General features: G+C 37.1%; 3 protein-coding genes across 4 annotated transcripts in view; 2 read left to right on the top strand and 1 right to left on the bottom strand.

Moving 5' to 3' along the window:
• Nucleotides 1-1,085: 1,085 nt before the first annotated feature.
• utp3 (UTP3 small subunit processome component) lies at nt 1,086-8,629 on the top strand. The gene is made up of 16 exons (XM_030134111.1): nt 1,086-1,274; nt 2,935-3,022; nt 4,037-4,093; nt 4,175-4,231; nt 4,319-4,433; nt 4,519-4,587; nt 4,674-4,795; nt 4,906-5,061; nt 5,166-5,237; nt 7,030-7,070; nt 7,157-7,253; nt 7,371-7,508; nt 7,606-7,742; nt 7,829-7,889; nt 8,155-8,262; nt 8,343-8,629. The coding sequence occupies exons 1-16, from the start codon at nt 1,258-1,260 to the stop codon at nt 8,430-8,432; spliced, it is 1,425 nt and encodes a 474-aa protein (XP_029989971.1). The 5' UTR covers nt 1,086-1,257; the 3' UTR covers nt 8,433-8,629.
• Nucleotides 8,478-11,697, bottom strand: ppcs (phosphopantothenoylcysteine synthetase). Of its 2 annotated transcripts, none has more exons than XM_030134124.1 (4): nt 11,615-11,697; nt 9,845-10,379; nt 9,288-9,391; nt 8,478-9,205 (listed from the first exon to the last, which is right to left on the bottom strand). In XM_030134124.1, the coding sequence occupies exons 2-4, from the start codon at nt 10,374-10,376 to the stop codon at nt 8,888-8,890; spliced, it is 954 nt and encodes a 317-aa protein (XP_029989984.1). In that variant the 5' UTR covers nt 10,377-10,379; nt 11,615-11,697; the 3' UTR covers nt 8,478-8,887. The 2 variants fall into 2 exon arrangements, with proteins under 2 accessions (XP_029989984.1, XP_029989985.1); XM_030134125.1 differs by having other exon boundaries at nt 9,845-10,427; nt 11,615-11,686.
• A 6,474-nt stretch (nt 11,698-18,171) lies between these two features.
• Nucleotides 18,172-24,073, top strand: part of foxj3 (forkhead box J3) — a 75,422-nt gene continuing 69,520 nt past the window's right edge. The window contains exon 1 of the mRNA XM_030134270.1: nt 18,172-18,428. The gene's annotated coding sequence lies outside the window, so the exon portion shown is untranslated. The remainder of the gene's footprint in view (nt 18,429-24,073) is intronic.

The raw sequence follows: 24,073 nt of genomic DNA, 5'->3' as shown, positions 1-24,073 counted from the left end.
TTCCAGGCACAACAAACCCCACCCCTCGCATGTATTGTATCTCATTTTGGCATCAATCCAGCTGATGTCATCGTGTCCATGCATGTGCTGATGTCAGCATATCAGTTGTTTCTACATATGTGTCAAGTTTGAAGTAAATTGAAATAAAATGGATGTTTTTAGAGACATTTGAAATTTCAGCCATTATAAGCAAATGGGAGATTTTTTTTTAATTCATAAAAAATTTGAACTTTAACCCACTTTTCCCAAAATGTAATCACATCTATTCTGGCTCACTGGCATTCTATAAACCCAATTTGGCATGAATTCAATCAATACTTTTGCTGCTACAGACATTTCAAATTTTGCTCATTTTAAGTAAATGGGGGGGGGGGGGGATAAAATTCATAAAAAATTTTAACTTTGACTTACTTATCTCAAAATATAATCACATCTATTCTGGCTCACGGGTGTTCTATAAACCCAATTTGGTTTAAATTCAACCAATAGTTTTGCTGGTACAGACATTTGAATTTTCACCCACTGGGGGGCAAAAATGGGGGGAAAAAAGATTTTAAAAATTCCTAAAAATTGAAACCTTGACCTACTTTCCCAAAATCTAATGACATCTATTCTGGCTCACTGGTGATCTATAAACCCAATTTCGTATGAACTGTACCAATAGTTTTCTGCTAGAGTGTTAACAAACAAACAAACAAACAAACAAACAAACAAACAAACAAACAAAACGAACCAAAAACAATACCCCTTGCCTTCCCTTTGGGGGGCAGGGTAATAAGTGCTGCAATATGTGACTCAGGCTGCATTTCTGTGTGTCTGCCTGTCTTTTTACTGAAGTTGAAGTCACAAATAAGTGCAAAACATACTTCAAACAGACCAAACAGACACACCTGAGACAGAAATAGTATAAATGGTTATTTTATAGCTATTAATTTGGGGGTACACATGAGAGGCAGGAGAAAAAAAAACTAAACTAAAACATGTCATTGCTTAATGAAGTTCATCAGTTTGTGCAAACAGTAGAGGGCAGCATTTACTTTGACTCCACGCTGTTGACCGCCATTTAAAACAGAGAAGAAGAAGAAATGCGGAAGCACATGGTGGCGTCCTAAAGAAATGCGTTCAGTTCAGTAGTAACATCTGCTAATGGTTAATTATACTGTGTTTACTGTAGATATTTCCTCTTTAATCACGCATTTATCGTGGTAGCATCGGACTAAGTTAGTTTGGTCGCTTCAAATTTAATACGTTTCTATCATGGTTCGAGCGAGGAGGTAAGTTTGGCTGCACTGAGTTACAGTAACACACAGTATGATTGAATGTTGAAATTATATTCATTTATGATTTTATGTTTTCTTGTGATTATTAAGAATTAGTGTCGTTTAAGTCTTCACTCTCATCCCTTCACAATTGTCTGTGCTAACGAAATGATCTGCCTCTAGGATTAAATGTACTACATTTTACATACTTTAACCCTTTCATGCATGAATCATAAGAACCTTAGTCAAAATTTTTTTCTTGAGTGTTTTTATTTATCCTTGGGCATGAAAAAAACAATGCAATCGATTTTTTTTTTCATTGAGTTACAAAAATGTCCGTGCATTACATTTTTGAAGTAAAGAAACGTGTTTAACCCATAAAGACCCAAACAGCCACCAGCAACCAAAAGCACCTACTGATGTAAACATACCTTTTGATCCACGAATCCTTTCAATACATGTAAATAACTGACGTAAAATGCAATTTGTCATCTTTTCATGGTAATCAGATATGACCCATTTGGACATTCAGAGGCGCCGTAGTTACCGTGGAAACATCATCATCTTCAACAAAATTGATTCACCAGTACAACCCATCGAGTTGGATCAATGACAGTGGATGGACAAACTTGGTTTATGTTCAGTTAAGGATATATTTGACTGAAAATGTCACTTTTTCTTCAGTTTTCTCTGTTTCTGATATAATAACGCTCAACTTTAATCTGAACTTTTATGAAAATCTACCTGATAAATAAATTACTGTGTAGAAAATAACTGGTTTTCACAGAAAAAATGCAAAACATAAGGGATAATACGATAATAAATGGTGATAAATCACTTAAGAAAGGATAAATATAGAGGAAAAGTTCATTTGGAAAGTGACACAAAGTAACACTGGGTCTTTATGGGTTAAATCCCAATATCAGAAAGTGATACGAAAACAATAAAAAAAACAAAAAAACAAAAAAACATTTTTAATGCTGGTAATCTGATGTTTTCTCACATTTTAACATATTCTAATGTTAGTTATTACTCATTTCATGGAGATAATATGCAAAAAACAAAAAAACAAACAAAACAAAACAGAAAAAAACAGTCTAACAATTAACAACTGATTCACACTTAAACATGTTAGTGCAGATCAGGTTTATCAGGAGCAGCATAGTTACAGTAATGGTATGAATTGCAGTGTATGAGATGATGCATAAGTGTCCACAGGGTTGGCTGATATGGAACTAAAACAACAAAACCCATGAGTATACAACAGTTTTGAATAACTGTCCACTGTAGTGACCACTATGCATGAAAGGGTTAATAACATGAATCAGACAACAAATGACAAGAGTACTTGTTAGCTCATATTTTCAATGTATATGATAATGTGTTATTTCACACACATATATTGGTTTATGTGCATTGATACAATAGATTTATAAATGTTCCACTAGAAAGAACCTGTAAAGTGAATGTACTGTAATGTGCAGGCACTGTTTACGTAGGTCCAGTAGCTCTGATACAAACATTCCTTTGGTGTAAATCTATGCATTTTGGAAACTACAGCCAGGCTGCATTTTTGACTTAATTTTTCTTTTCGTACTCAAACGTGGTAGAGTTTCACTACTTTTATTTTGGATGTTTGTTCCTCATAGACCAGTGAAATCCTTTCTCTCATCAGGGCAAAACCAGTGCAAAGGTCAAAGAAGACTCAGCAATATGATGAAGATGACCCTGAAGGCTACAGGGACATGCCCGTCCCTGATAAGGTAGAGGACTCAGCTGAGTTCATAAGACCAGCTGTTTACATTCCAGGAAGGATTCACACTGCACAGCATAAATATGATGAGTTTAAAGCAGGTCTTTGGGATCATTAGTTGGACTGGGAAGAGGTCAGATGTTCAGTTTATTCATTCATCGAAATGTGGATGTTATAGCACTCCAGTCTGAAGTCACACAAGCTGAGCAAATACTAGATAATTGGAAAAAATTGAGTATTTTCAGCAGGTGCTTTTCAAAAATCTAAAATTACCCTGAGTCACCACTTTCACAAACATCTAATCAACTAGTTACATGACACTAATTCAGTGTACTTAGCCCATTGTTAATTTAAAAATGTTAAATGATGAAAGGGTAACAGTGTCTATTGTATTTTGATAATAAAAGCAATTTCCAATTACCCTTCTTGGAATAATTTAACCAGGGTATTTTGAGAAGTGTTTTTTTTTTTGGCTCTCAAGCTATATTTGCAAAAAACTGGGACACTCTTTTCTTATGTAGGACCAAAATAGCTATAGAGCAACTCCAAAGAATTAAATTTTGGTTGTGAAAACTTGTGGGAACATTAATTTATTTGTAGTTTTTAATGAATGTTATTTTGGGTAGAGCTATAGGATTTTCCTAAGACGTTTTCACATGTTTTTCTTCAATAAAATCTATGATATGAGCTGGGACCAGTTCTGAATTTTGGGGGCAGTCAGCATCACATGACCCAGCACAATGGATTGTGAAATAGGTCTTAAATTCCTTTTATAAATGTCTAGAAATGTCAAAATCTAATATATCATAGTGAATTGTGGTAGAGTAATAAAGTTACAAGATAACAGAGATGAAAGTGAAAAAGCTGAAGAGTAAGACTGAGTAAGATATTTGTATTGTGCTGCTTTTAGAACACACTGAGACCTAAAATATGAGTTATTTTCCAGATCACTGTCAAAATAGCGCTCGTTTATAATGGATAAACAAACAAAACAACTGAACTGCGTCTGTCTCTTCTCTTTCAGAAATCGTCCCAGTACACAAAGGACAAAATCGATGAGTTTCATGATGAGAAGATTGCAGTAAGTTTGCATCAGTAGTGGTTTCATGGTAAGCTTGTGGCTCTTTTTTTGTGTTTACATTTCAGTTGTCTTGTTGTACAGCAACTCCTTGCCCGTGGAGTGCAAGTGGAGAGTGACGAGGAGGAGGTGGATGATGAGGTGAGAGACCCTTCGAGTTTGACACTTGTACAGATTTACCCCCTAGATGGTTTATTTAGTTAACCTTGTCTAATCTGAATTCCACAGGAGGAAGTGATGGCTCTGGATGATTCTGAGGAGGATGAGGAAGAAGAAGAGATTGAGGAAGATGAGGAGGAAGGAACTGACATGGACAGTGATTTAGAAGGGAAAAAAGAAGAAGGTAAACATACTGTCATTGGGTTTTAGTCAGTGTTTGCTTCACTGTTGGAGACAGCTGTTCTAACTGTAACTGTTGTCTTTTCCAGATCTTCCTAATGAAATGGCCTGGGGTAGCAAGAAGAAGATGTATTATGACTCTGACTATCTGACCAAAAGTGAGAATATTTTCACTCCAGGAAAATCCTTGTAGTAGCTAATGATTATGCAAATTTTTTTTAACAGTATTGATCTTTAAATACAGAAGGGAAAACACACGAAGAACTGGAAACAGAAGAGCAAGAAGAGGAGGAAGAGGCCAAAAATATCCAAAAGCGTTTGGCTGAAAATCTGAGTGAGGAGGATTATGACTTAAACTTTTTTCAGGTAATCTTGTTCGTAGCCCCCACCTCTTAGCATCTTCAGTTAATTCTGTATTTGATGATATATATAATCCACTCATTTACTTGTTGTTTTTTGTTGCTTTATAAACATAGGAGTTCGCTGTAGAGGACAAGGATGAACAGAAGCCTGTGGAAAAAGAGGAGAGGATTGTCAAAGACCTGAAACAGATGTCCCAGAAGGAGAAAATGAAACTTCTGAAGAAGGAGTCACCTGAACTGCTTGAACTCATCCAGGACTTTAAGGCAAAGGTAAAGTACACACTGTGCTACATCAGTATAAAGATGTGACGTGCTAGTAGACTGTTGTTCACTTCCTACAAACATAACTTGATTCCACTGCCTGATGTATGCAGCTTACAGAACTGAAGGATGAGCTGCGGCCCCTCATACAGATGGTCAAGGATGGAAAGATCCCACCAGGAAAGGTTTAGTATACAGCTTTTTTTTACCCCCTTCAATTCATCACTAGACTGAATTTCGCATAGTTTACTCTCAGAGAAAGAACCACTGATTGCATATTTTCATCTTTCAGGGTTCCCACAGGGTCCTAGAAAGTCTTAAAAGTCCTGCATTTACAAATCTGCATTTAATACCTTAAAAAAGTCTTTAAAAGGTATTAAATTTGATATAGTAGGTCTTAAGTTTTGTTGCTATAAACTTGTTCATTATGTTGTGTTTACATGTGTGTAGGAAATGTCCAAGCTGCAAAGAAAGTAACATTCTTCTACTCAGTTCCACCTGTTCCAAACCCCACAATTTATATTGAAATTAGGAACTAATTATCATTAACTTTGCGGCTTTAGCAGTCAGAAATGACTGGGATCAATGGGAATCAAGGCATTGGAGTAAATAAAAACATTTTCCTAAATTCTAAGGGTCACAAATTTTTGCCAGTATGGCCATGAAATAGGCATTAAATTATATTCTAAGTAGTCTTAAAAAGGCCTTAAAAAGTCTAAATTTGACTTTTAGAATCCTGTAGGAACCCTGTTCTTGTTTTCATTTATCAAGTACTAGGGCAGGACAGAGACAGCCTTTTGTATGGTACATCTAAGACTTTTTAAAGTAACAAAGCTAATGACAGGCCACCAATTTGCCTCACAAGTTGTAATATGTTGGAATAAATTGTGGAGATAAGTGTGATTTTGTGATTACAGCTATAGCGGTTTACCCACATGTTTTAGACCAAATATGCATAATAAAATGATACTAAAACATGTTTTTCGAACTGTAAACTGAATCATATGATTCAGTTTTGATGAAATGCAGTAGTGCTTTTAATAGGGCACAAAAATGGCAACTTTTTTTTTTTTTTAAATGTTTATTGTGGTGAAAACAGCTCAAGTCATCCCATGGTTGAAAATCTTTTTGAGATTCTTAACCATTTCATAACCTAGAGTCATCATATTAGTATTGTTTCAGTATGACTCGGTGTGATAACATTTGTATAAAAAAATCTATATTACTTCAGTCCTTTTGTCCTTCAGGGAGATTCTGATAAACTTCATTCATTTTCCAACTGGTCAAACAAACTCAGTCCTTTATTTTACTCTATTCAGAAACACTGCACTCAAAGGAAAGCAGTGTATGACTACGAAAACTCCTGCCTCAATCTCTTAATTAGTTTGTCAGTTGAAATCTGAAATAAAGTATTTAAACAGCAGTGACACAAGATCACACACTGTAGAAGTGAAGTTGTCCAGGAAATTCAGCAGGCTTAAGAGGACTTCAGGGCTATAGTTTACTATGGGAAAAATGTAAGAGAAGAAAACTTAAGAAAGAAAAAGAGGTGAAAATATTCTAAATGCATTTGAGAGTATGTGGTAAAACCAGTGCAAAAAGTACTAAACTTTAAGAGCCTCACATGGTTCTGCAGAAGTGTCATGTGATTGTCTTGTCATACCAATGTTCCTGAACTATTCTCATCTCACATACACACCTGGACATTCAGACTGTCATTACCTCCATCTCAGCAGTTGTAGCAGTTTTCAGAATCATGTGGTTTGTGGAGTTTGACTCAGAACAGGGATTAAGTTACACTTGAGGGGCATATATTCAGGTCCAGTTGTTGTTAACATGTTGTTCTAATTCACAAATGGAGGCACATTGACATGATAAACTGACGTGTATAGTTGCGTTACAAAATCTCTGTGTTGCAGTACAACACACATGAGACATAATGTATCCTAAAAAATTTTTATTTCCTGTTTTGGAAAGGGTGCTAACTACCTGAAGACCAAACAGCAACTCTATCTAAAGTAAGTTCTAATAAAATTATAACTTTGTGTTTCTATTGAAACATTGCAGCCTTTCACTGTGTAACGACTAATCTGTTTTTTGGCAGCTACTGCACAAACATCAGTTTCTACTTGGTGCTGAAAGCTAAACGAATCCCTGCTCATAACCATCCTGTGATTGAAAGACTGCTCACCTACAGAAATGTAAGCTGACACTTTTCTATTAACAGCTGCAACCTTAGGTACATATCTAAAACTGCAACTCAGATCCTGAATTCTCTTGCACTGAAATTGGAAAAAAAAAAATGCTTTTTTCTGCAGCTCATTAATGAACTCGGTGCAGTAGATGCCCGGCTTGCACCACAGTTTCGTAGACTGCTGGAAGGTGAGGAGACCGATAAGGTCAACAGCAGCTCAGCGGCAACCAAGAAGGCAGCAGTCTCCAATAAGAAGGAAAAGGTAAGCTGTTTTTTTTTTTTTCCCATGTCAGCATACTGAGTTCAGGTAGAGAATGTAATAAGCAGAACATAAATGCTAATGAACACATTGTTTGCAGGATGCTGAAGAAACAAAGTCTGACTTCACAGAGGACTCAGAGTCTGACCTGGACGAAGAAGCAGCTCTACGTTTCTACAAAGACATGGAGGAGCGGTTAAAACGAAAGAGAAAGGGTGACACTCCAATGGTTGAAGGGTAAGTATGAGACTAGTTTTTGAAGTCTGTCCGATTGGATACAATGAACCAGATGAGGTATTAAACTTTTTTTTTTTTTGTTACAGGTTGGAGGACCAGGAAGATGAAGAACTGGATCCAGATGCTAAAAGAGGCATCACTTATCAGGTACAGAGTCATAGCAACTTATAAACTGACTAACATGATGAATATGATTCTCTAATCAGCCTCAAGAAAATGTATCTAAGTTGTAAGCTTCAGCTGTTTTGAGGAGTTGTGACTTAATTTCTTTTTTCATCAAAGAAGACCACACCTGCCTTATGATGTACACAGAGTCCTTCATCCCTCTGTAAATGAGGACAACAGGACATTGTAAAAGCTACATTAGGTCTTTTTACTGTTTTTACTTCATGCCATCTACCTTCCTCTACAGATGGCCAAGAACAAAGGGCTGACACCAAAGAGGAAGAAGATTGACCGTAATCCCAGAGTCAAACACAGAGCCAAGTTTAAGCGGGCCATTATCCGCAGAAAGGGACAGGTTTGTGAAGTGTACATTGACGACTCTATTTTTATCATGTATTTCAACTGCATCCTCATCCTAACACTGTTACTCATCAGGTCCGTGAGGTTCGGCGTGAGGAGAAGAGATACAGTGGTGAGATGTCTGGTATTCGTGCTGGAGTCAAGAAGAGCATCAAACTTAAGTAAACAGGAAAAATTCTTAACCCTGAGAGTGAGACAGCACTGCTGGACTGTACCTGTAAAGGTTTATTACATGTGATCGCTGTATTAAAGCATGTCAGTTGAAGCATTTAACTACATGTCATTGTATAAAGAGACTGAAATGATGTTTTTTGTAGTCTGACTTACTGTGCAATGTTAATAAACATTCAAAAAATGTTCAACAATTATTTTGGTGATGTAGAGACAACATCTTTAGAGGCCCAGTTTTAGAACATTTACAGAACATGGGAGACAAGATGTGTTAATTCCTACAGTTATTACTAAAGTTATGCAACCATAGAACGTACTGATAATTTACTGGTAACGTACTGGTAATTTTCAGCAGAAAAGGCAAACATGAATACAGCCAAACTAAAGCTGGGGATTCATGTAGGAACAGACGTGATCAGAAGTGCAAGGGACTCCAGCTGTCAGTCCATTTATTGGTCAATGAACTTTTTATGTGCTGATGTCAGGTTGCTCACTATCCTCTCCTCTATTTCCACGTCATTCTTTACATCGTCTTCTGTGAGGATGAGCTCAGCCTGAGTTTCCGGGGTCACCACCATTACATAACCCCGCCTAGAGTCCAGTACATTGGCCACCACTGCCTGGTGCCTGTAGGTGTCCAAAGCCCGCTGAGCCTTTTCCAGCAGGATGGTTGCATCAGTCTCCAGTTTGAAAGATATGACAAATGCCTGAGGTGCCCAGTCCTTAACCAGAGGGGAAAGTATCTTGGGAACCATATTCAACCTGAGCTGAAAGAGAGGGAAAGAAATTTAAAAACAAACAAAAAAAAATCCTAAATGATGTAGTAGCATTTTCTGGAGCTGTACTCACTTGCAGAGGTCCATTTGAAGACTGGATTTTGTGTTCAGGCATCTCAGACGCTGGGATATAGAAATCAGACACAGCTGCAGCCAAGTAAAACATGGCCTTGGATCCTAAAACGGTAGAGGGCCATTTATGAAAATGATATTATACAGTACAGTTGTTTGAGGTGCATCAGGAGAAAAAGGTGCAGTTATTGTATGTATTGACCTTAGTGCCTGGTTGAAGCTTCTTAAAATGAAAGAATCTGAAGAGTGTTGTACTTTGTACTAGAAAATCCTCTAATATGAACTTTATGTGTAGAAGTACAAGAGCTGCATAGGGAATAAGGACGACAGCCCACATAAAACGCTTCCTATCATCACCTAATATTCTGCAGTTACTTGAAACAGTATGACTGGATGTAAAATAGGTCTTAAACTGCTCTCAGAACATTCTTAAGTTTTACATTTAACTTTTTAAAACCTGCAGAAAGCCTGCCATAATAGACTACCATGCCAACAGACAGATTATGTCTGATGTCAGAAAGTTTTTGTTTTTTTTTCCTTTGAGTTTTTCATATATACCTATTGTGCTGAGTGCCTGAGCTGCTGCTCTGAGGAGGTGCAGATACTCTGACAGCACACTGAACTCAATGGGCAGAAGAAGTCTTCTTTCCTTCACTTCCTGGTATCGTTTCAGTACTTTGGTGATGTTGGGAAGCACCTGCTGGTTGACCACCACTTCTCCAGAGTTACTGGCAGCTCCTGCACTGCTGAACTGCAGGGCATCCATCATGTTAATGTTTGACAACATGCGTGTATACGGGTAGAGGGAGCGATGTCTGTGTAGGAAGATGACAGCATAGCCAGCATCGATGAAATACTCTGCTGAAGAGGCTCCTCGCCTGCCACTACTGAAGTTGTCAAGGAATCGAACAGTGCGTGACTCAAGGGGGACTTTGGTGCCTCCTGACGTGATTACAACCACCCTACGACCTTCTGCTGCATGACGCTTAGCAAAATCAGTCATCTTATCTTTGACCTCTTCAACGTGGGAGGGAATAGCAAACTCCTGGGCTAGTTTCCCATCAATGGTGGAAACTCTGGGTTCTGCCATCACCTGATGAAAGAGAAGGGATCACCAGGAGAGAGGATTCAGAGTAAAGAACTGGAACAGAAAGAAAGTATGATTACGTTAAATTAGTGTAAGTGGGGGAACTAGTGTCCTTGAAACATAATAAACCCCTGAAGTCACATTCATGAAAAAAAGTTGACCATTATTAGGTTGTCATATAGGAACTGCAAAAACAGAGGCTACACTGAGTTTGCCCTATTATTTAATATTACTAATCGGATCTCACATTCCCATAACTTTAAAAATTAAACTTTTTTAAAATAAATCTTTGCAATATTAACATAAATAGTGTTGCAGTGGTCAATACCAAAACCCAAATTACAAAATGAAATGACAAATGTAGATCCCTTATATAATTTAGAAACTGGTATGCCACTGCATCTTTTGTCCATCAGGGAGGACTTACCAGTTCCCCCGCTCCTTAATGTAAAATATTTAGTCATGTACATATTTTTGCTACAAAACAACAAATATGTTAAGTAAAATAAACGTCTGGGCAATTTGGATGTTGGCTATAAAATGTGGATTTAACACCTCTAAACTGTAGTTTATATTTACTGTCCTCACAATTCAATAAGTTATTTAAAGAATGTGAAAGACCTTACACTATCTCAGAATAACTGACAAAACAATATAGGTGCAGTCATAATTCACAAGGATTTGATCATGTAAATAAATCTAGTGCATGATGCCACTAAAGCCTAAATCCTACCTGTCAACACTTTAGAGGTGATTCCACTTTATGATCACGAGGAAGGATTTTTATGCTGGTAAAAGTTATTTTAATCTAAAATCAGTGACATTTTCACTTTCAACACGTAACAAAGCGTATAAAGTTTCAGTGTGTTGTAGGAATGAAACAGACTGCTCTCCAAAGTGTAGATGCACAAACCTCACAGTCCCAGCATGTACATGAACAGAAGTGTGTCAATGAACTTCACAGCTGAACCTTGACATGCGCGGTACAGACCCTTATTGGGCCAATGATCCAGAAAAGATCAAGTAGCTCTTTAGTGTAAGTTTGTAAAGAATAAAATAAGTCTCCTACATCGGTTAAAGTTTACTGTTATGTCAGGAGAGAACTGAAAGAATCAAAGCACCTGATATTACCTGACATTTATCAATAATATGTCGGCCTGACATTGTCACCTCTTGCACTGAAATTTGAATAAAACAAGACCGGTACTTGATAAAACTTACAAAAATGCAAAATGTCTTACTTTAGATTTCGATGTTGTTCTCAGTCAGGGACAGCTTTGACAGCTTCACAGTTTCTGCACTTCCTGAAAGCGATGTGTTTCTTCTTCTGTTTCTGTTGCGATCTCTGGGTGTGTAGACGCTGCTGCTTGCATTACTGCCCCCTGCAGGTCAACAAATGCTACACACCTACATCTGCAGTTCAGTCCCAGATGTTTAAGCCTGTAGCATGTTGGAATAATAACTTCTGTAAATGCTGTAAATACGCCCAAATCCTAAAAAAACAAAACAAAACAAAACAAAACAAAAAACTTTATAAATAATATAGATTAAACCATCTACAGCAAGTTCAGGGGCCACATTCAGCCCAAAATGATCTCAGGTGAACCACATCAGTAAATAACATAATAGCCTATAAATAACAACAACTCCAAATGTTTGTCTTTGTTTGCAGAAAAAGCTAAAAAATAAATTATGAAAATGCACAAAAAATGTGCATAATATGAAAAACCTGAAATTTCTCAAAAAAAAAAAAAAAAAAAAAAAAAAAAAATAATAATAATAATATTATGCCTCAACTTATCATTTATACATGTGCATCACAGATCTACAAAGAGGCACAAAACATTTGGTAACAGGTGCAATATTAATAAAATTTTCACATTTTAGTTCCAAATTTTAGTTCCAAATTTTGAACTAAAATTTGGAACTAAAATGAGTTTGACACTGACTGTTAATAGCTTCTGTGTAATTTTTACACTTTATAAATTTATCCCATGGACCAGTTTGGAAGCTTTGGTAGACCGGTTTTGGTCTGCAGGCCATATATTGGACACCTCTGGTCTAAGGGCTGGCACAGTAATTTAACTTAGTAGAATATTTTCCTATAATCTGCAAACAAAGTAATTTAATATAAAATGACTGAAAAATCCAAGCATAAGCTATTTAAGACATTATTAGTTTTTTTTTTTTTTTAATTGTCATCAGGTTACTTTTTCACATAAAAAAAAAAAAATCAATCAATCAATAAATATGAATAATGATAAGCTTACTTCATCTATCATTGACACTAAAACTTATTTATCATGATTCTGAAATACTTTAGTTTCATGGATTTCATTATTTGTGTTATCCTGCATCATAGCATTGGAAATTTCTAAAGAAATCGCATATGACAGATTTCCAACATGACCTTTTGGTATTCTAATTTTGGAATACTAATTGTTTCTTGACTGTTAATAAAATCACATGTTCTTGAACAGATTTTTGTTATTATTCATTTAAATGCTTTTAATATCTTAATTCAATTTCATTTGTCTTTTGCCAGATTTTTACCTTACTTTTGTACATATGAATAAGTTTGTGGCTTTACAACTCACATTCATGACAAAAGTTGACCCTTTATTAGGTTGTCGGAGTGGTGTGATTATTGGTTTCTCAGTTAACCCTTTATCGGGCAAGAGACTATTTTTGGTAATTTCCGAATACATTACAAGAAACTGAGGGCAACAGTTACAGTGAGGACAGTGAGTCAACAATCTCAGGTCCACTGTGGTCTACAGGGTCTGTAAGGTCCACCTCTGCATGAACAGTGAGTGTACCTGCTTTGTTAGGTACCATGAAGTAATGGTACTAATGTAAGGAATGATGTTCAAAGGGATAATGTGGATGTGGACAGGGGTCTGGATCAGCACTTATGTTGGTCCATTGTTCTAAAAATGATGTTCCTTTCACCTTACTTGTGTTTTCTTGTATTTTTTAGATTTGCTTATTGGATTTTTTTTTTTTTTTTCACCTACGGTAAGGAACCAAATATGGTAACTTCATTCACCTAGATTTTCTACATAACAATGAAAAAATTTCACAAAAGTAATAAAATCTTATTAGGTCCTCCAATAACACATTTAGGTTGAAATTTTGAATAAGTATATCTATGAGAGTTCTATAAAGGGTTAAAAGTATTAAATCTCAATTAAGATTTAATAGGTGGGATTGGGGTGACTGATGTCCCCCAGGTCTCTAACAATACATGAGTATTTTTATGAAGCCCTTATAAAAACAGAACATGTTGAATGATGTCATCGGTCACTGCAATGGCACAGAAATGGCAAAAATGTAATGTAAAGAGAATAGAACAATTCTGTTATAAACACAGAGAAAGAATAATATCATGCAACTAACTTTTACTCTCACATTATGTCTCATTCACCTTAAATCCTGCCTTAACACTCACTGAGTTTCTGGAGGTATCACTGTAGATGTTTAAACAGGATCCCTTTTATCCTCTTTGATACTTATCACCAAACCAACCCGTTAATATCCATGAATAGAGATAGACAGGTTAAATTAACCCATAAAGACCCAGTGCTACTTTTGCGGCAGTTCCCAAATGATTTTTTTTTTCTCTATTTTTAACTTTTCTTAAGTGATTTACTACCTCTATTTATTCTAATCTTACGCTCATTATATTGCACTCTTAAGTGAAAATCAGGTATTTTCCTACGTTTAATTCACTGGTGATGATTAATGTTCATAAAAGCTTGATTAAAGTTAAGGGTCGTTATATGCAAAACAAAGAAAGGGGAGGAAAAAGTGACATTTTCTGTAAAATATATCATAAATTAAAACATAAATACAAGCATCTCCATCCACTGTCTTTGATCCAGCTCCATGGGTTTTACTGGTGAATAAATGTTGTAGAAGATGACTGTGTTTCCACGGTAACTACGGAGCCACTGAACATCCAAATGGGTCATATCTGATGACCATGAAAAGATGACAAAGTGCATTTTACACCAATTATTAACATGTATTGATAGGATTAGTGGATCAGCAGGTATTTAACTTTTTATATCAGTAAATGAGTTTGGTCGCCAGTGGATGTTTGGGTCTTGATGGGTTAATATCAGTCAAAAAGATGTGGCACATTTGATCTGCAGTGGTTTCTTTTCTTTATCCTCAATTTCCACAGATATTTTGATAAAAAAAAAAGAACAGAGACCCTAAATGGCAGTGAACAGAGACACCACCTCAACTAATGTTATTTTACATCAGATGATATTGTTGAGGCTGGAGTGCGTCACTGACTTTTTCACTTTCATATGAGGTGCTGTGGTGACTTTATGAAACACATGCATCAGACATCCTGCATACAAACTCAAGGAGGGGAATTTTCTTGGGGGATCTTTTGGACCAGACAGTCCCACTGACTCAGCACATTTACTCTCTACGAAATCAGTTTGGTTTGATGATTATTTCAATTTGGATTTTAAATTTGGCCTCATCTAATCTCTTAATTTCTTCCTCATCTTCAAGGAAAAAAATGTGAATTCAGCGTTATACTAGGCCTCATTTCTGAAAGAAGAAAATCTGCTTTTAGCTTTATCAGACTTACATTTTCTGCCCTTATAAATACATACACCTGCCTTTTGCTAATTTTTAAACCTTTATTAATCCTCAAAGACCCAGATAATTGTTTGAACCAAACGCATCTACTGACCTAAAATATTTATAACTTCAGAACCACCAATCCTATCATTATAGCAAAATGATTCAGGTGAAATGCAGTTTCTCAGTTTTTTACCGGCATCAGATGTGACCCATTTGGATGTTGAAAAGCTCTGTTGTGGACCCCAGGAAGAATAGTCTCTACTTTGGTAGAGACTAATGGGGATCCTTAACCCTTAAAGACCCAAACATCCACTGTCAACCAAAACCATCTACTGATCTAAACTGCTGAATCACAAATCTTATCAATCCATGTAAATAATTCGTGTAAAATACAGTTATTCGTCTCTTCATGGTCATCAGATATGACCCATTTGGACGTTCAGAGGGTCTGTAGGCTTCGTAGTTACTGTTAACATTGATTCACCAGTAAAACCCATGGAGTTTGATCAATGACAGTGGATGGACACACTAAGTTTATGTTGAGTTAATACATTTTACTGAAAAAGTCACCTTTTCTTCAGTTTTTTTCTGTTTTCATACAATAACCTTTAACTTTACTCTGAGCTTTTATGAACATCTGCATGATCAGTTAATTAAACATTGGAAAATAGAGGATTTTCACTGGAAAAAATGCAAAATTCAGAGGATAATATTAGAGTAAATGGTGATAAATCACTCAGCAAAGGTTAAATAGAGAGAAAAATTCATTTAGGAAGTGCCACAAAAGTCACACTGGGTCCTTATGGGTTAAACTAAAAAATAAAGTAGTGAACACTGCCATCTTCTGCAACATGGATTCTTCAATAAAATCCATACAGTAGCAGAAGTTGTAGATGCTTGTTTTTATGTTCAGTTATTGATATATTCTGCTTAAAAAAGTTACTTTATCTCCCGCTATATAACTCTCAACTTTACTCTGAGCTTTTATAAACATCTATATGGTCATTAAATAAAAACAGGAAAATACCTGCTTGTGACTGAAAATGCAAAATGCAGATGATAACATTGTAATAAATGATGATAAATCACTTAGAAAATGTTAAATAGAAAGAAAAATTTGTTTGAGATGTGCCAAAAAAGTAGCTCTAGACCTTTATGGGTTAAATCCATAGCTTGTTTCGTATTTATCACAATGACTTCATGTAATGTAAAAAGTTGCCTTTTACCACATTTAATGAAAAAAAGCAAAATTTAATTTTCTAGATTTTGATTTGCTAAATGGATTGGAGTGGATTATTGAACATTTTCCCCATATAGTGATTCAATTTTATGAATCTATTTTTATTTCTCATATATTACTTTTGTTTAATTTAATTGCAACAAATTGAAAAGACGTTTAACTGCAGTACTAGTAACTAACCAATAAGTGACACTGTTGCACTGCTGTAGGTGATTGTTAGAGTTTGTGGCTCATTTTTTCCTTGTACATGTTTAATTGTCTTGGTTGACATGATGGGTTTCTGCACTTTTCATTGATACAAGCTGCTTTATGAGGGGGAATAATTAAAGCCCCCACCCGTTAAAACAAACAGTAGTCTGTGCACTTCAAGCAGCAAATATAAAACTCAAACAGCTTCACTTACAAAATACTGTATATTTAGAACAAGATCTGCTTATTGGACTCATAGACCCATTATTTTAATTAAAGAAAATCTACTAAAGCAGACATTTATCTGCATTTAAACCCAGTCAGCCTGGGCGCTCACTGACGGCTATTTGACATTATGGTTTAAATAAAATCACACCAAAAATAAAATATTTTAACACTTTAAACTGAAAACTGGATTAACTTCAAACAAATATAACATCAAACAAGCACAATTTTTAGCTTTATATCACAAAAAAATAACTTATTTTAGCTCACTCCTTTAACACCAACAGCACTGAAAATTCTTACACAAGGTCAGAATGAATTCAAGGAGACGTGTAAGGATTGAGGAACTGAGGTGCTATTTAAAGGGAATTTAGAAGATAGAGAATTTATTAAGTGAGTGGTCTATTTGCAATTTTTGCAGTAACAACCATTTTAAAACCAACTTGATACACTTACATAGACCCATTTTTGAATGAAATACAGAAATGTGAAAAAGTAAATAAATATAAAGTAAATACATATGCTTCTAGAGCAGTTGTGTTCATCATTCATTTTATTTTTACTATTTGACAGTGTTACAGTGAACAGCTGCTAAAATTGACATAGCTGAAATGTTCTTATGTCAACATTGATAGCACCATCTAAGAGTAAAATGCCTCCAGAATAAAAGTAATGAAATTTTTAACAAGTTTGTGTCACTAAAAAAATAAAAATTAAGTGAAAAATGCTGGTTGGTTGTAGTTTCCAAGATACAGTCTCGGGTCAAAATGTGAAATTGTGAGAATTAATGATTGTAGAGGTTTTAGATAAAAAGGAATGTTTGCCTCAAAGCTACTAGATCTACTTCAAAACACTGTCTGCGTATTACAATACAATCACTTTTCAGGTTCTTTCTAGTGGAAGGTTTATGAATGTATAAATTTACATAAACCAATAAATATGTGTAATACCACTTTATTGAAAACATAAACTAACCAGTACTTTTGTAATTTGGTTTCCAGTTCATCTTATTAAAGTATATAAGATTTAGGACATTTAATGTCAGAGGCAGATGATTTGGAAATAAATAAATAAATAAATAAATGATAATAATAATAATAATAATAATAATAATAATAATAATAATAATAATTTAAATTGTAGGCTAGTGTAGTGGAAGATGAGATCCTATTTACACCTTTTATGATGCCTTGTAAGTTCTTCTACATGTGCTCTGTAAAGGTGAGGTAGCATATTTTATTGTTTCAGTTCTTTAGTTTTTTGATCAGCCTTATTACGTTACACCAGAGGACACGTAAAGTTCAGCTGACTTAAAATGCGTCCGTGTCCAGTGCCTCTGCGTGGATCCAGTGAGAGATGAATCGGTGCGTGGGTGACCGCCACTCACGTCTGTCTCCACTGTGGGCTCGTTCGACCGCGCGCTAGTTTCTGTGGCGGCAGGGGTGGTGAGGGAGACAGAAAAAACCTCCTCGCACGTCGTCGTATGTGAAAGTAGTTCCGGGCACTTAACCCAAACGAGGGAGAGTCCCGGATGTTGGCTCGGCCGCCGAGAGAAAGGCGAACTGGATAAGGCGGAGAGAAGCTGAGGAGGGACGCCACGGCACCGCGGGCACACCGGCGAAGCTACAGCTACGGCGGGTCTTTGCACAGGACGATAGCGTCAAGATCACAGGACACTCCTGGACACCTCCGCGGGCTGAAGAAGAGGAGGTGGAATGAAGGGGAGGGGGCAGTTACTCTGAAACTACCGTGAGGATTACAGAGAGCCACCGTCACAGCAGCTTTCACCCAGAGTAAGTGAGCTATACGGGCATGGAAGTTGAACTAAGGCCCACGAAATGGACGACTTTAACGGGGAAGTGAGCTGCACTGAAGTTCTGGGGATTGAGCCCCGTGAACAGGCCCTGACACACTGCTTTGAGCTCGTTGTGACGGGGACACCTTTTCTCAGAGAGCCAGTCAGTGTTTCCTTGTGGTCAGTGTTTGTACACCCCGGCCGTATTGCTGTAACTCTCCAAGTTGACAGCTCTTCGTTAGCCTACTAGCACAGCCGTGCAACCGGTGACAACTGACAGGGCAACTTTGACAGCTAGCTAGCCAGTTTTGGTAGCCAGCTAACTTTAGCAGAGCGTTGTCAGTGCTTTCTCCTCGGCCAGAACGGAGTGTGTGTGTGTGTGTTTCCCTCGCGTTAGATGGATATAATGACCTATCCCAGCCCCCCAACAGCTATCGTTAGCTAGCTGTTTGGTATGTGAGAGGTTGTGTGTCCAGCATGGAGTGTCTGTGTGTATGAGCCCAGTGTCATTTGGCTTTCCTGCGTGCACTGATGGTATTTGACTCACAGCTGTTGCAGTGTGTTTTCTCGTCTGTCAATCGTCTGTTTCTCAAGCGGCTAATAAATTCCTCTTGAAAATAATGATCCACTATGTAAAACTAGGCGACCTGTATGAGAAGGCGCATGTTTGTCATGTGGGTGGACACTCAACAAGTGCAAAGCATGTTTAGTTAATTTGATCTCGGGTCAGCAGTAGTATATCCTTGAGACTTGCCCTGAGATGGCACAGACGGCTCGGCCATTAAATATTTGGTACTGTGTGCAAGACATTTCTCAGGGCATGTTCGTCTTCGCTTTGATGTAACAACAGTTGGTGTGTGATCGCAGGGCAGACACTGTTAATGCTATGACTTTAAACTAAACAGCTGTGGCATTTGCGTGCAGCTGTGTACAAAACGGTGTCCTTGCTTTATCCTGAAGGCCTATATTAGAGGATGGATGACTGATCTCTTAATTTGCCCGCTGTCAACTTGTGCAAGTTTTATCAATCAAGTCACGATGAGCTGATTGACTGGTCGTCATGCACTCCAATACTTAGCTTTTTTTCACCATAAGACCAGCATATTAAGGGGGAATTTATGACTAAAACAAAACATTAAATTTCCCCCAGAACATCCCATCTTACCAGACCTTATGCTTCAACTAACAAAATGCCCATAGCATTAGTCAGCACCCACAATCAAAGGTCAGACCTGGTTTGCTTCTTAATCACCCATCCTTTAAATAGCAGGCCTTTAGCGAGCTGTCTGGATCGAGGCTATCTATTCATGCAAGAGAAGACCTGAACAGTCAAAGAGTTGATTTTACTCTGTGCAGGTAAGCAGAGTCAGGCTGGTTTCTATAAAGGTATTATCTTAAAAATAAGTATGAACATTTCTCACTCTAGTTCCTCAGCGAGGTGTCTTTTTGCTGGACTTTTTTGTCATTTGCATATTTTTCCATCTATGCTAAAGTCAGAGTTAATCGTGTAGTATGTGTGCAGCTTCAGTCAGTCAGTTGCAGTGTCATCACATACCAGAGGATGTCTGACCTCCTGCCCGCTTAGATCCTTGATGGTACTCATAAAAATCCATCTCTTTTGCAAGAGTTACTTTTCATAAGCAATAACTTAAGTCTATTTAAACAACTGTGTAAACGGTGGAATTATTGGCATAGACAGTGGAAGTGACATTTTGCTGTTTGCAGGCTGGCTGTTGAAGAATAGACCTTGAGTGCAGCCGATGCATGCTTTTTACAGATCGCAAGCAGAAATATGAATCACCGCAAACACATTGCAAAATCTTGTCCTCAGCAATGATGCTAGTTTCTAAGACATGTGGTTATTTAGTCCTGCGTGCAGCTAAAGATATTGTGCAGGTTTGTATTAAGGCATGCATTTTTTCACATTGTTTGGCAGTGAATGCAAGTTGAACAAGGCTGTAATATGATGACTCTTCTTTGTTATTTCACCTTAAATTATACTGAATGTAGTTTGTGACTCTCTCATTAATCCTTCAAACCAACCACAAGAACTGATTCTTACAGGAAGAATGGACTGAATAGTGGGGCAGAAAGTATAGAGAAGATTACACATCTGTTTATTCTCACAGTAACCATTTACAAGTGTGAATGGGAGGATGTGATACAGCTTCTCTTTAATGGTGGTTTTAGCCCGCAGTGGTCTCTTCAATAGTCTATTGCCTAATGGTTTCAAAACATGACACCTTCTTCTCCAAGGTCTCCTTGCGCTGTGTGTGTGGTATGGGTAATATATTTGTTTATCATCCTCAGAGGAAAAATTACTTTGTCACTTGTACAAGTAAGAGATGGAATTACTATGTAAATAAATATCAACATTTCATTTTTGTGTCATACATAATCAGCTTTTTGGGCACAGTAAAAAAAAAAAAAAGCATTAAAATAATAATGGTTATTATAATGCTGATAATGCCTCTAATTTGGAGAGATGTCAAGGGTCAGTACACCAGTAGAGTAGAGTGAATTTAGAAAAGGCTTGTACTTTCTGAATACCTGCACCTCATTTTGGATTCAGTATGTGGCCCTGTGCCTAGCCCTGTCTCACTGAGAGGCTTTTTAATTTCTCCCCTTGTTGAAGTGATTATTCAAATGGCCATCCGTGAGATGCAGTTATCAGACTCCTGGTGGTAGTTGAGCCTGTGGCAACATGAATGCCCATCCCAGCTCCCCCCTCACCACCCTGTGTAGTTGGACAGCACCCAACAGGTACCCTCTGTAGCAACCCCTATTAGGCCGCCACATCTTACCCCTCAGGCTTAAAACCTATTGTGTTATGCAATTGGCAGATGGCTATTTATTCATGAGGACGCTGATATATTTTTTTGGCATGATGTAGTGGTGATTTTGTCGGTCAAAGGCTGCCATTTAGTATTTTTACGATGACTTATATTTGGTCTGAATCCAAGACAGGCTTGTTTCGATTCCATTCTGCTCTGGAATGTGAAGTTGTTTCTAGGTTGGAGTTTCTTTCCTGTCAGTTCATTGCTCACCGTCTTTGGCGTCTATGTGTGTCTGTATTTTTCACCTGGATAGGTTAAAAACTAGGATCGTTCTTTTCTTCTGCGCAGCTGCTCTCTCAGTGTGGAGAAGCCTGACTGTCCTTTATTTCAGTTCACACTAAATGACTGGACAGTTTAGTTAGAAATTTATCCCCGTACTCTGCTTATATCCAGTGTGAAGTTTTGCACTCACGGAAGCCGTGTTGGTGAGAAGGGACTGGCTCAGTCTTCATTAGTAACGCTGTGCATCACTAGAATGCAGATGAGCTATGAAGCCATTCATCTGCTGGAAATGCCTCCCTGATTCCAATTTGAATCTTGTTTGCAGTCACATTGTGTGAGCCCACTTCTCCATGTTAAAGAAGTCTCTTTATGTGAGAGATCAGAGGGGGATAATTGCACTTAAGTGAACCTCATTTAGTGCTGGCCAGAGCAATTACTGTAACTGCAGTTCTAGGCGTTTTTTGGGGCCTGGAGCAGCTGTCATTGAGTCTCTGTAGCTTAGATATCAAATGGTGAATAGAATGACATTGGCATAGCATCATGGGAATGGCAGATCCTTGGATGGATTTTAATTAGTTTTTGCATTTTTTTTGCAGAGCCTTTTTTCATACTAAGAAAAGCGTAATTAAAAATGACGATTAGAAATGCATTATTTTAGTAATGATTGAAAATAAATTATTCTCAAGGTGCTGTAAGGTGAAAAAAGCCAGTACTCTTTCTTCAGGCAAACCCCCCTGGGCTTGGAGGAGATGTTTTATCATTAATGTTATTCAGGAGCCAAATTTTGAGTTTTGCTCAGCTGGGTGCTTTAATCTATTTTTGCTGTAAATTAATGAATTTTTAAAGAGCCCCTCGCTAGATATGGGTGGATGTGGGAATGCAGCACTGGTTCAGTTTTCAAATGAGCCTCTACTCCACCGTTACCCCCACTCCTTCACCACCCACCCCCTCACGGGATGGGGAGAGCGAATTTACTGAAGCACTACACTTTCATTTCTTATTCATCCAGCAATACACTGCCTAGTTCTCCTCATCTCACCTCCTCCCAGTCTATTGAGTTGAACTTGTCAGTGAACTAGTGCTATGCACTCACATTCATGTCCCGGGCTGGAATTGGATGTGGACATGAATCGGTAAGGGAAGCATGTGATGTTTAATTCAGCTGGCCTGTTGCCTGATATTATTGGCACATTTGCTCAGATACATGTTTTATTTGAAAGTGTTTAGCCATTTATTTCCCCAGTCTGACTAATCAGCACCCTTCTATCTACAAGGAACTACTGTACCTACTTACACTAAGCTTGCTAGTTAACTTTAGAAAGTGTAGGAGAAAATAGGGTGGGGTGGGGGGTTGGAGGGCGGTAGTGGCTGCTGTAGTGCATGGCGGTTTCAGTGACTCATTCCATCCTTTAGGGTAGCATAAAGACTAATAAATTTTGTGGCAAGTTTATTATGAATGTTCTGTTTGATCCTATCTCTGCATTAAGTTTAAAATACAAAAAAATGGATGAGCTTATACAAATTCTACGAGCAAATTATATTCTAGGTGTCTATAATCTGTGTCAATGGAATCTGAAACTACAAATTAATTGCATTAAAGGATAAGTAATGTTAGGGATTTCCCCCTGAATGTTGGTTGCCCAGATAAAGTTAAGTCTATTTTTTAATACAATAACATAATAAAACTAACAGAGTTTTTTTTGTTTGTTTGTTTTTAATAAATAGACAGGAATAAGTGGAATTACAAATACATTTCTACCACTTAAGGCTGCACTTTTTTTGCACTTTTAATTGCAAAAAAAAAGGTGACACTTGTGGCTGACAAATGAGAGAAGTTAAAGCCTGACATACAGTGTTGCAAAAATATGAATAATAATGTTTTAGAAGTGTCAAATACGGTGGCTTTTTGAGATTTTTAACACCATTATTAGTCTTGCAAACTCTGTATGCAAGACTTTGCTTGTCATTAAATAAATTCAACCTTGGCAAATGACTTAAAATGGGTAAGCTGCTTTCTATGTCGGTAATTCACACTGGCTGCAAAACAGGTCTTGCGTTGTACATGGCAGCCTTTTATAGTTTTTTTTTTTTTTTTTTAAATGCTCAACAATATGTTCCTAAGACTCTGTTGTCTTTGACTATGATAATGTGGTTAAATTCATCACTGGAAATCATGCCCAGAGTCTCTCTTAAAAAAGTCGAATTGTTGTATTCAACAGCCAAATCTATTTTAACTGAAAAAATTCTGTGTGAGGTCCAACCTTAGTTAATGTGTTGCTTAATGACAAATAAAATAAAGATTTCAGAAAAAATGCAAAGTATTCATCTTTGTCATTTATGATGTGACTTACTCTAGGACCAATGAATAGCAAAGTCCTATATGAATAATACTGGCTTGACTTCAGCGCCTTGAACGATTTAATAATTCATCATATTGTATGCTTTGTCCTTGAGTTTTGATAGGCTCTGAGCATCAACATATTTCTCTTAAGCTTTTTTGTTCTTTACTGAGTAGAAACAATTGATATGCTTATATAATTCCCACTCTTAAGAGAGTTTCGAGCTGTGAGCTGCAAGAAGAGCT

Source organism: Sphaeramia orbicularis, chromosome 5 (genome assembly GCF_902148855.1).
Source record: "Sphaeramia orbicularis chromosome 5, fSphaOr1.1, whole genome shotgun sequence".
Taxonomy (NCBI): Eukaryota; Metazoa; Chordata; class Actinopteri; order Kurtiformes; family Apogonidae; genus Sphaeramia; species Sphaeramia orbicularis.
The sequence above is the reverse complement of the archived record's forward strand: the minus strand, read 5'-3'. Positions and strand labels throughout refer to the sequence as shown.

What these genes read in the sequence shown, in the direction of transcription:
- utp3 (XM_030134111.1), top strand. An exon ending in ATGACTTAAACTTTTTTCAG is followed by an intron (nt 4,796 to 4,905) that starts GTAATCTTGTTC and finishes TTATAAACATAG; the next exon opens with GAGTTCGCTGTAGAGGACAA. An exon ending in GACTGCTCACCTACAGAAAT is followed by an intron (nt 7,254 to 7,370) that starts GTAAGCTGACAC and finishes TTTTTTCTGCAG; the next exon opens with CTCATTAATGAACTCGGTGC.
- ppcs (XM_030134124.1), bottom strand. Translation starts at nt 10,376, where the DNA reads ATGGCAGAACCCAGAGTTTCCACCATTGATGGGAAACTAGCCCAGGAG. An exon ending in TCAGGCACTCAGCACAATAG is followed by an intron (nt 9,392 to 9,844) that starts GTATATATGAAA and finishes CTACCGTTTTAG; the next exon opens with GATCCAAGGCCATGTTTTAC. An exon ending in CTTCAAATGGACCTCTGCAA is followed by an intron (nt 9,206 to 9,287) that starts GTGAGTACAGCT and finishes CCTCTCTTTCAG; the next exon opens with CTCAGGTTGAATATGGTTCC.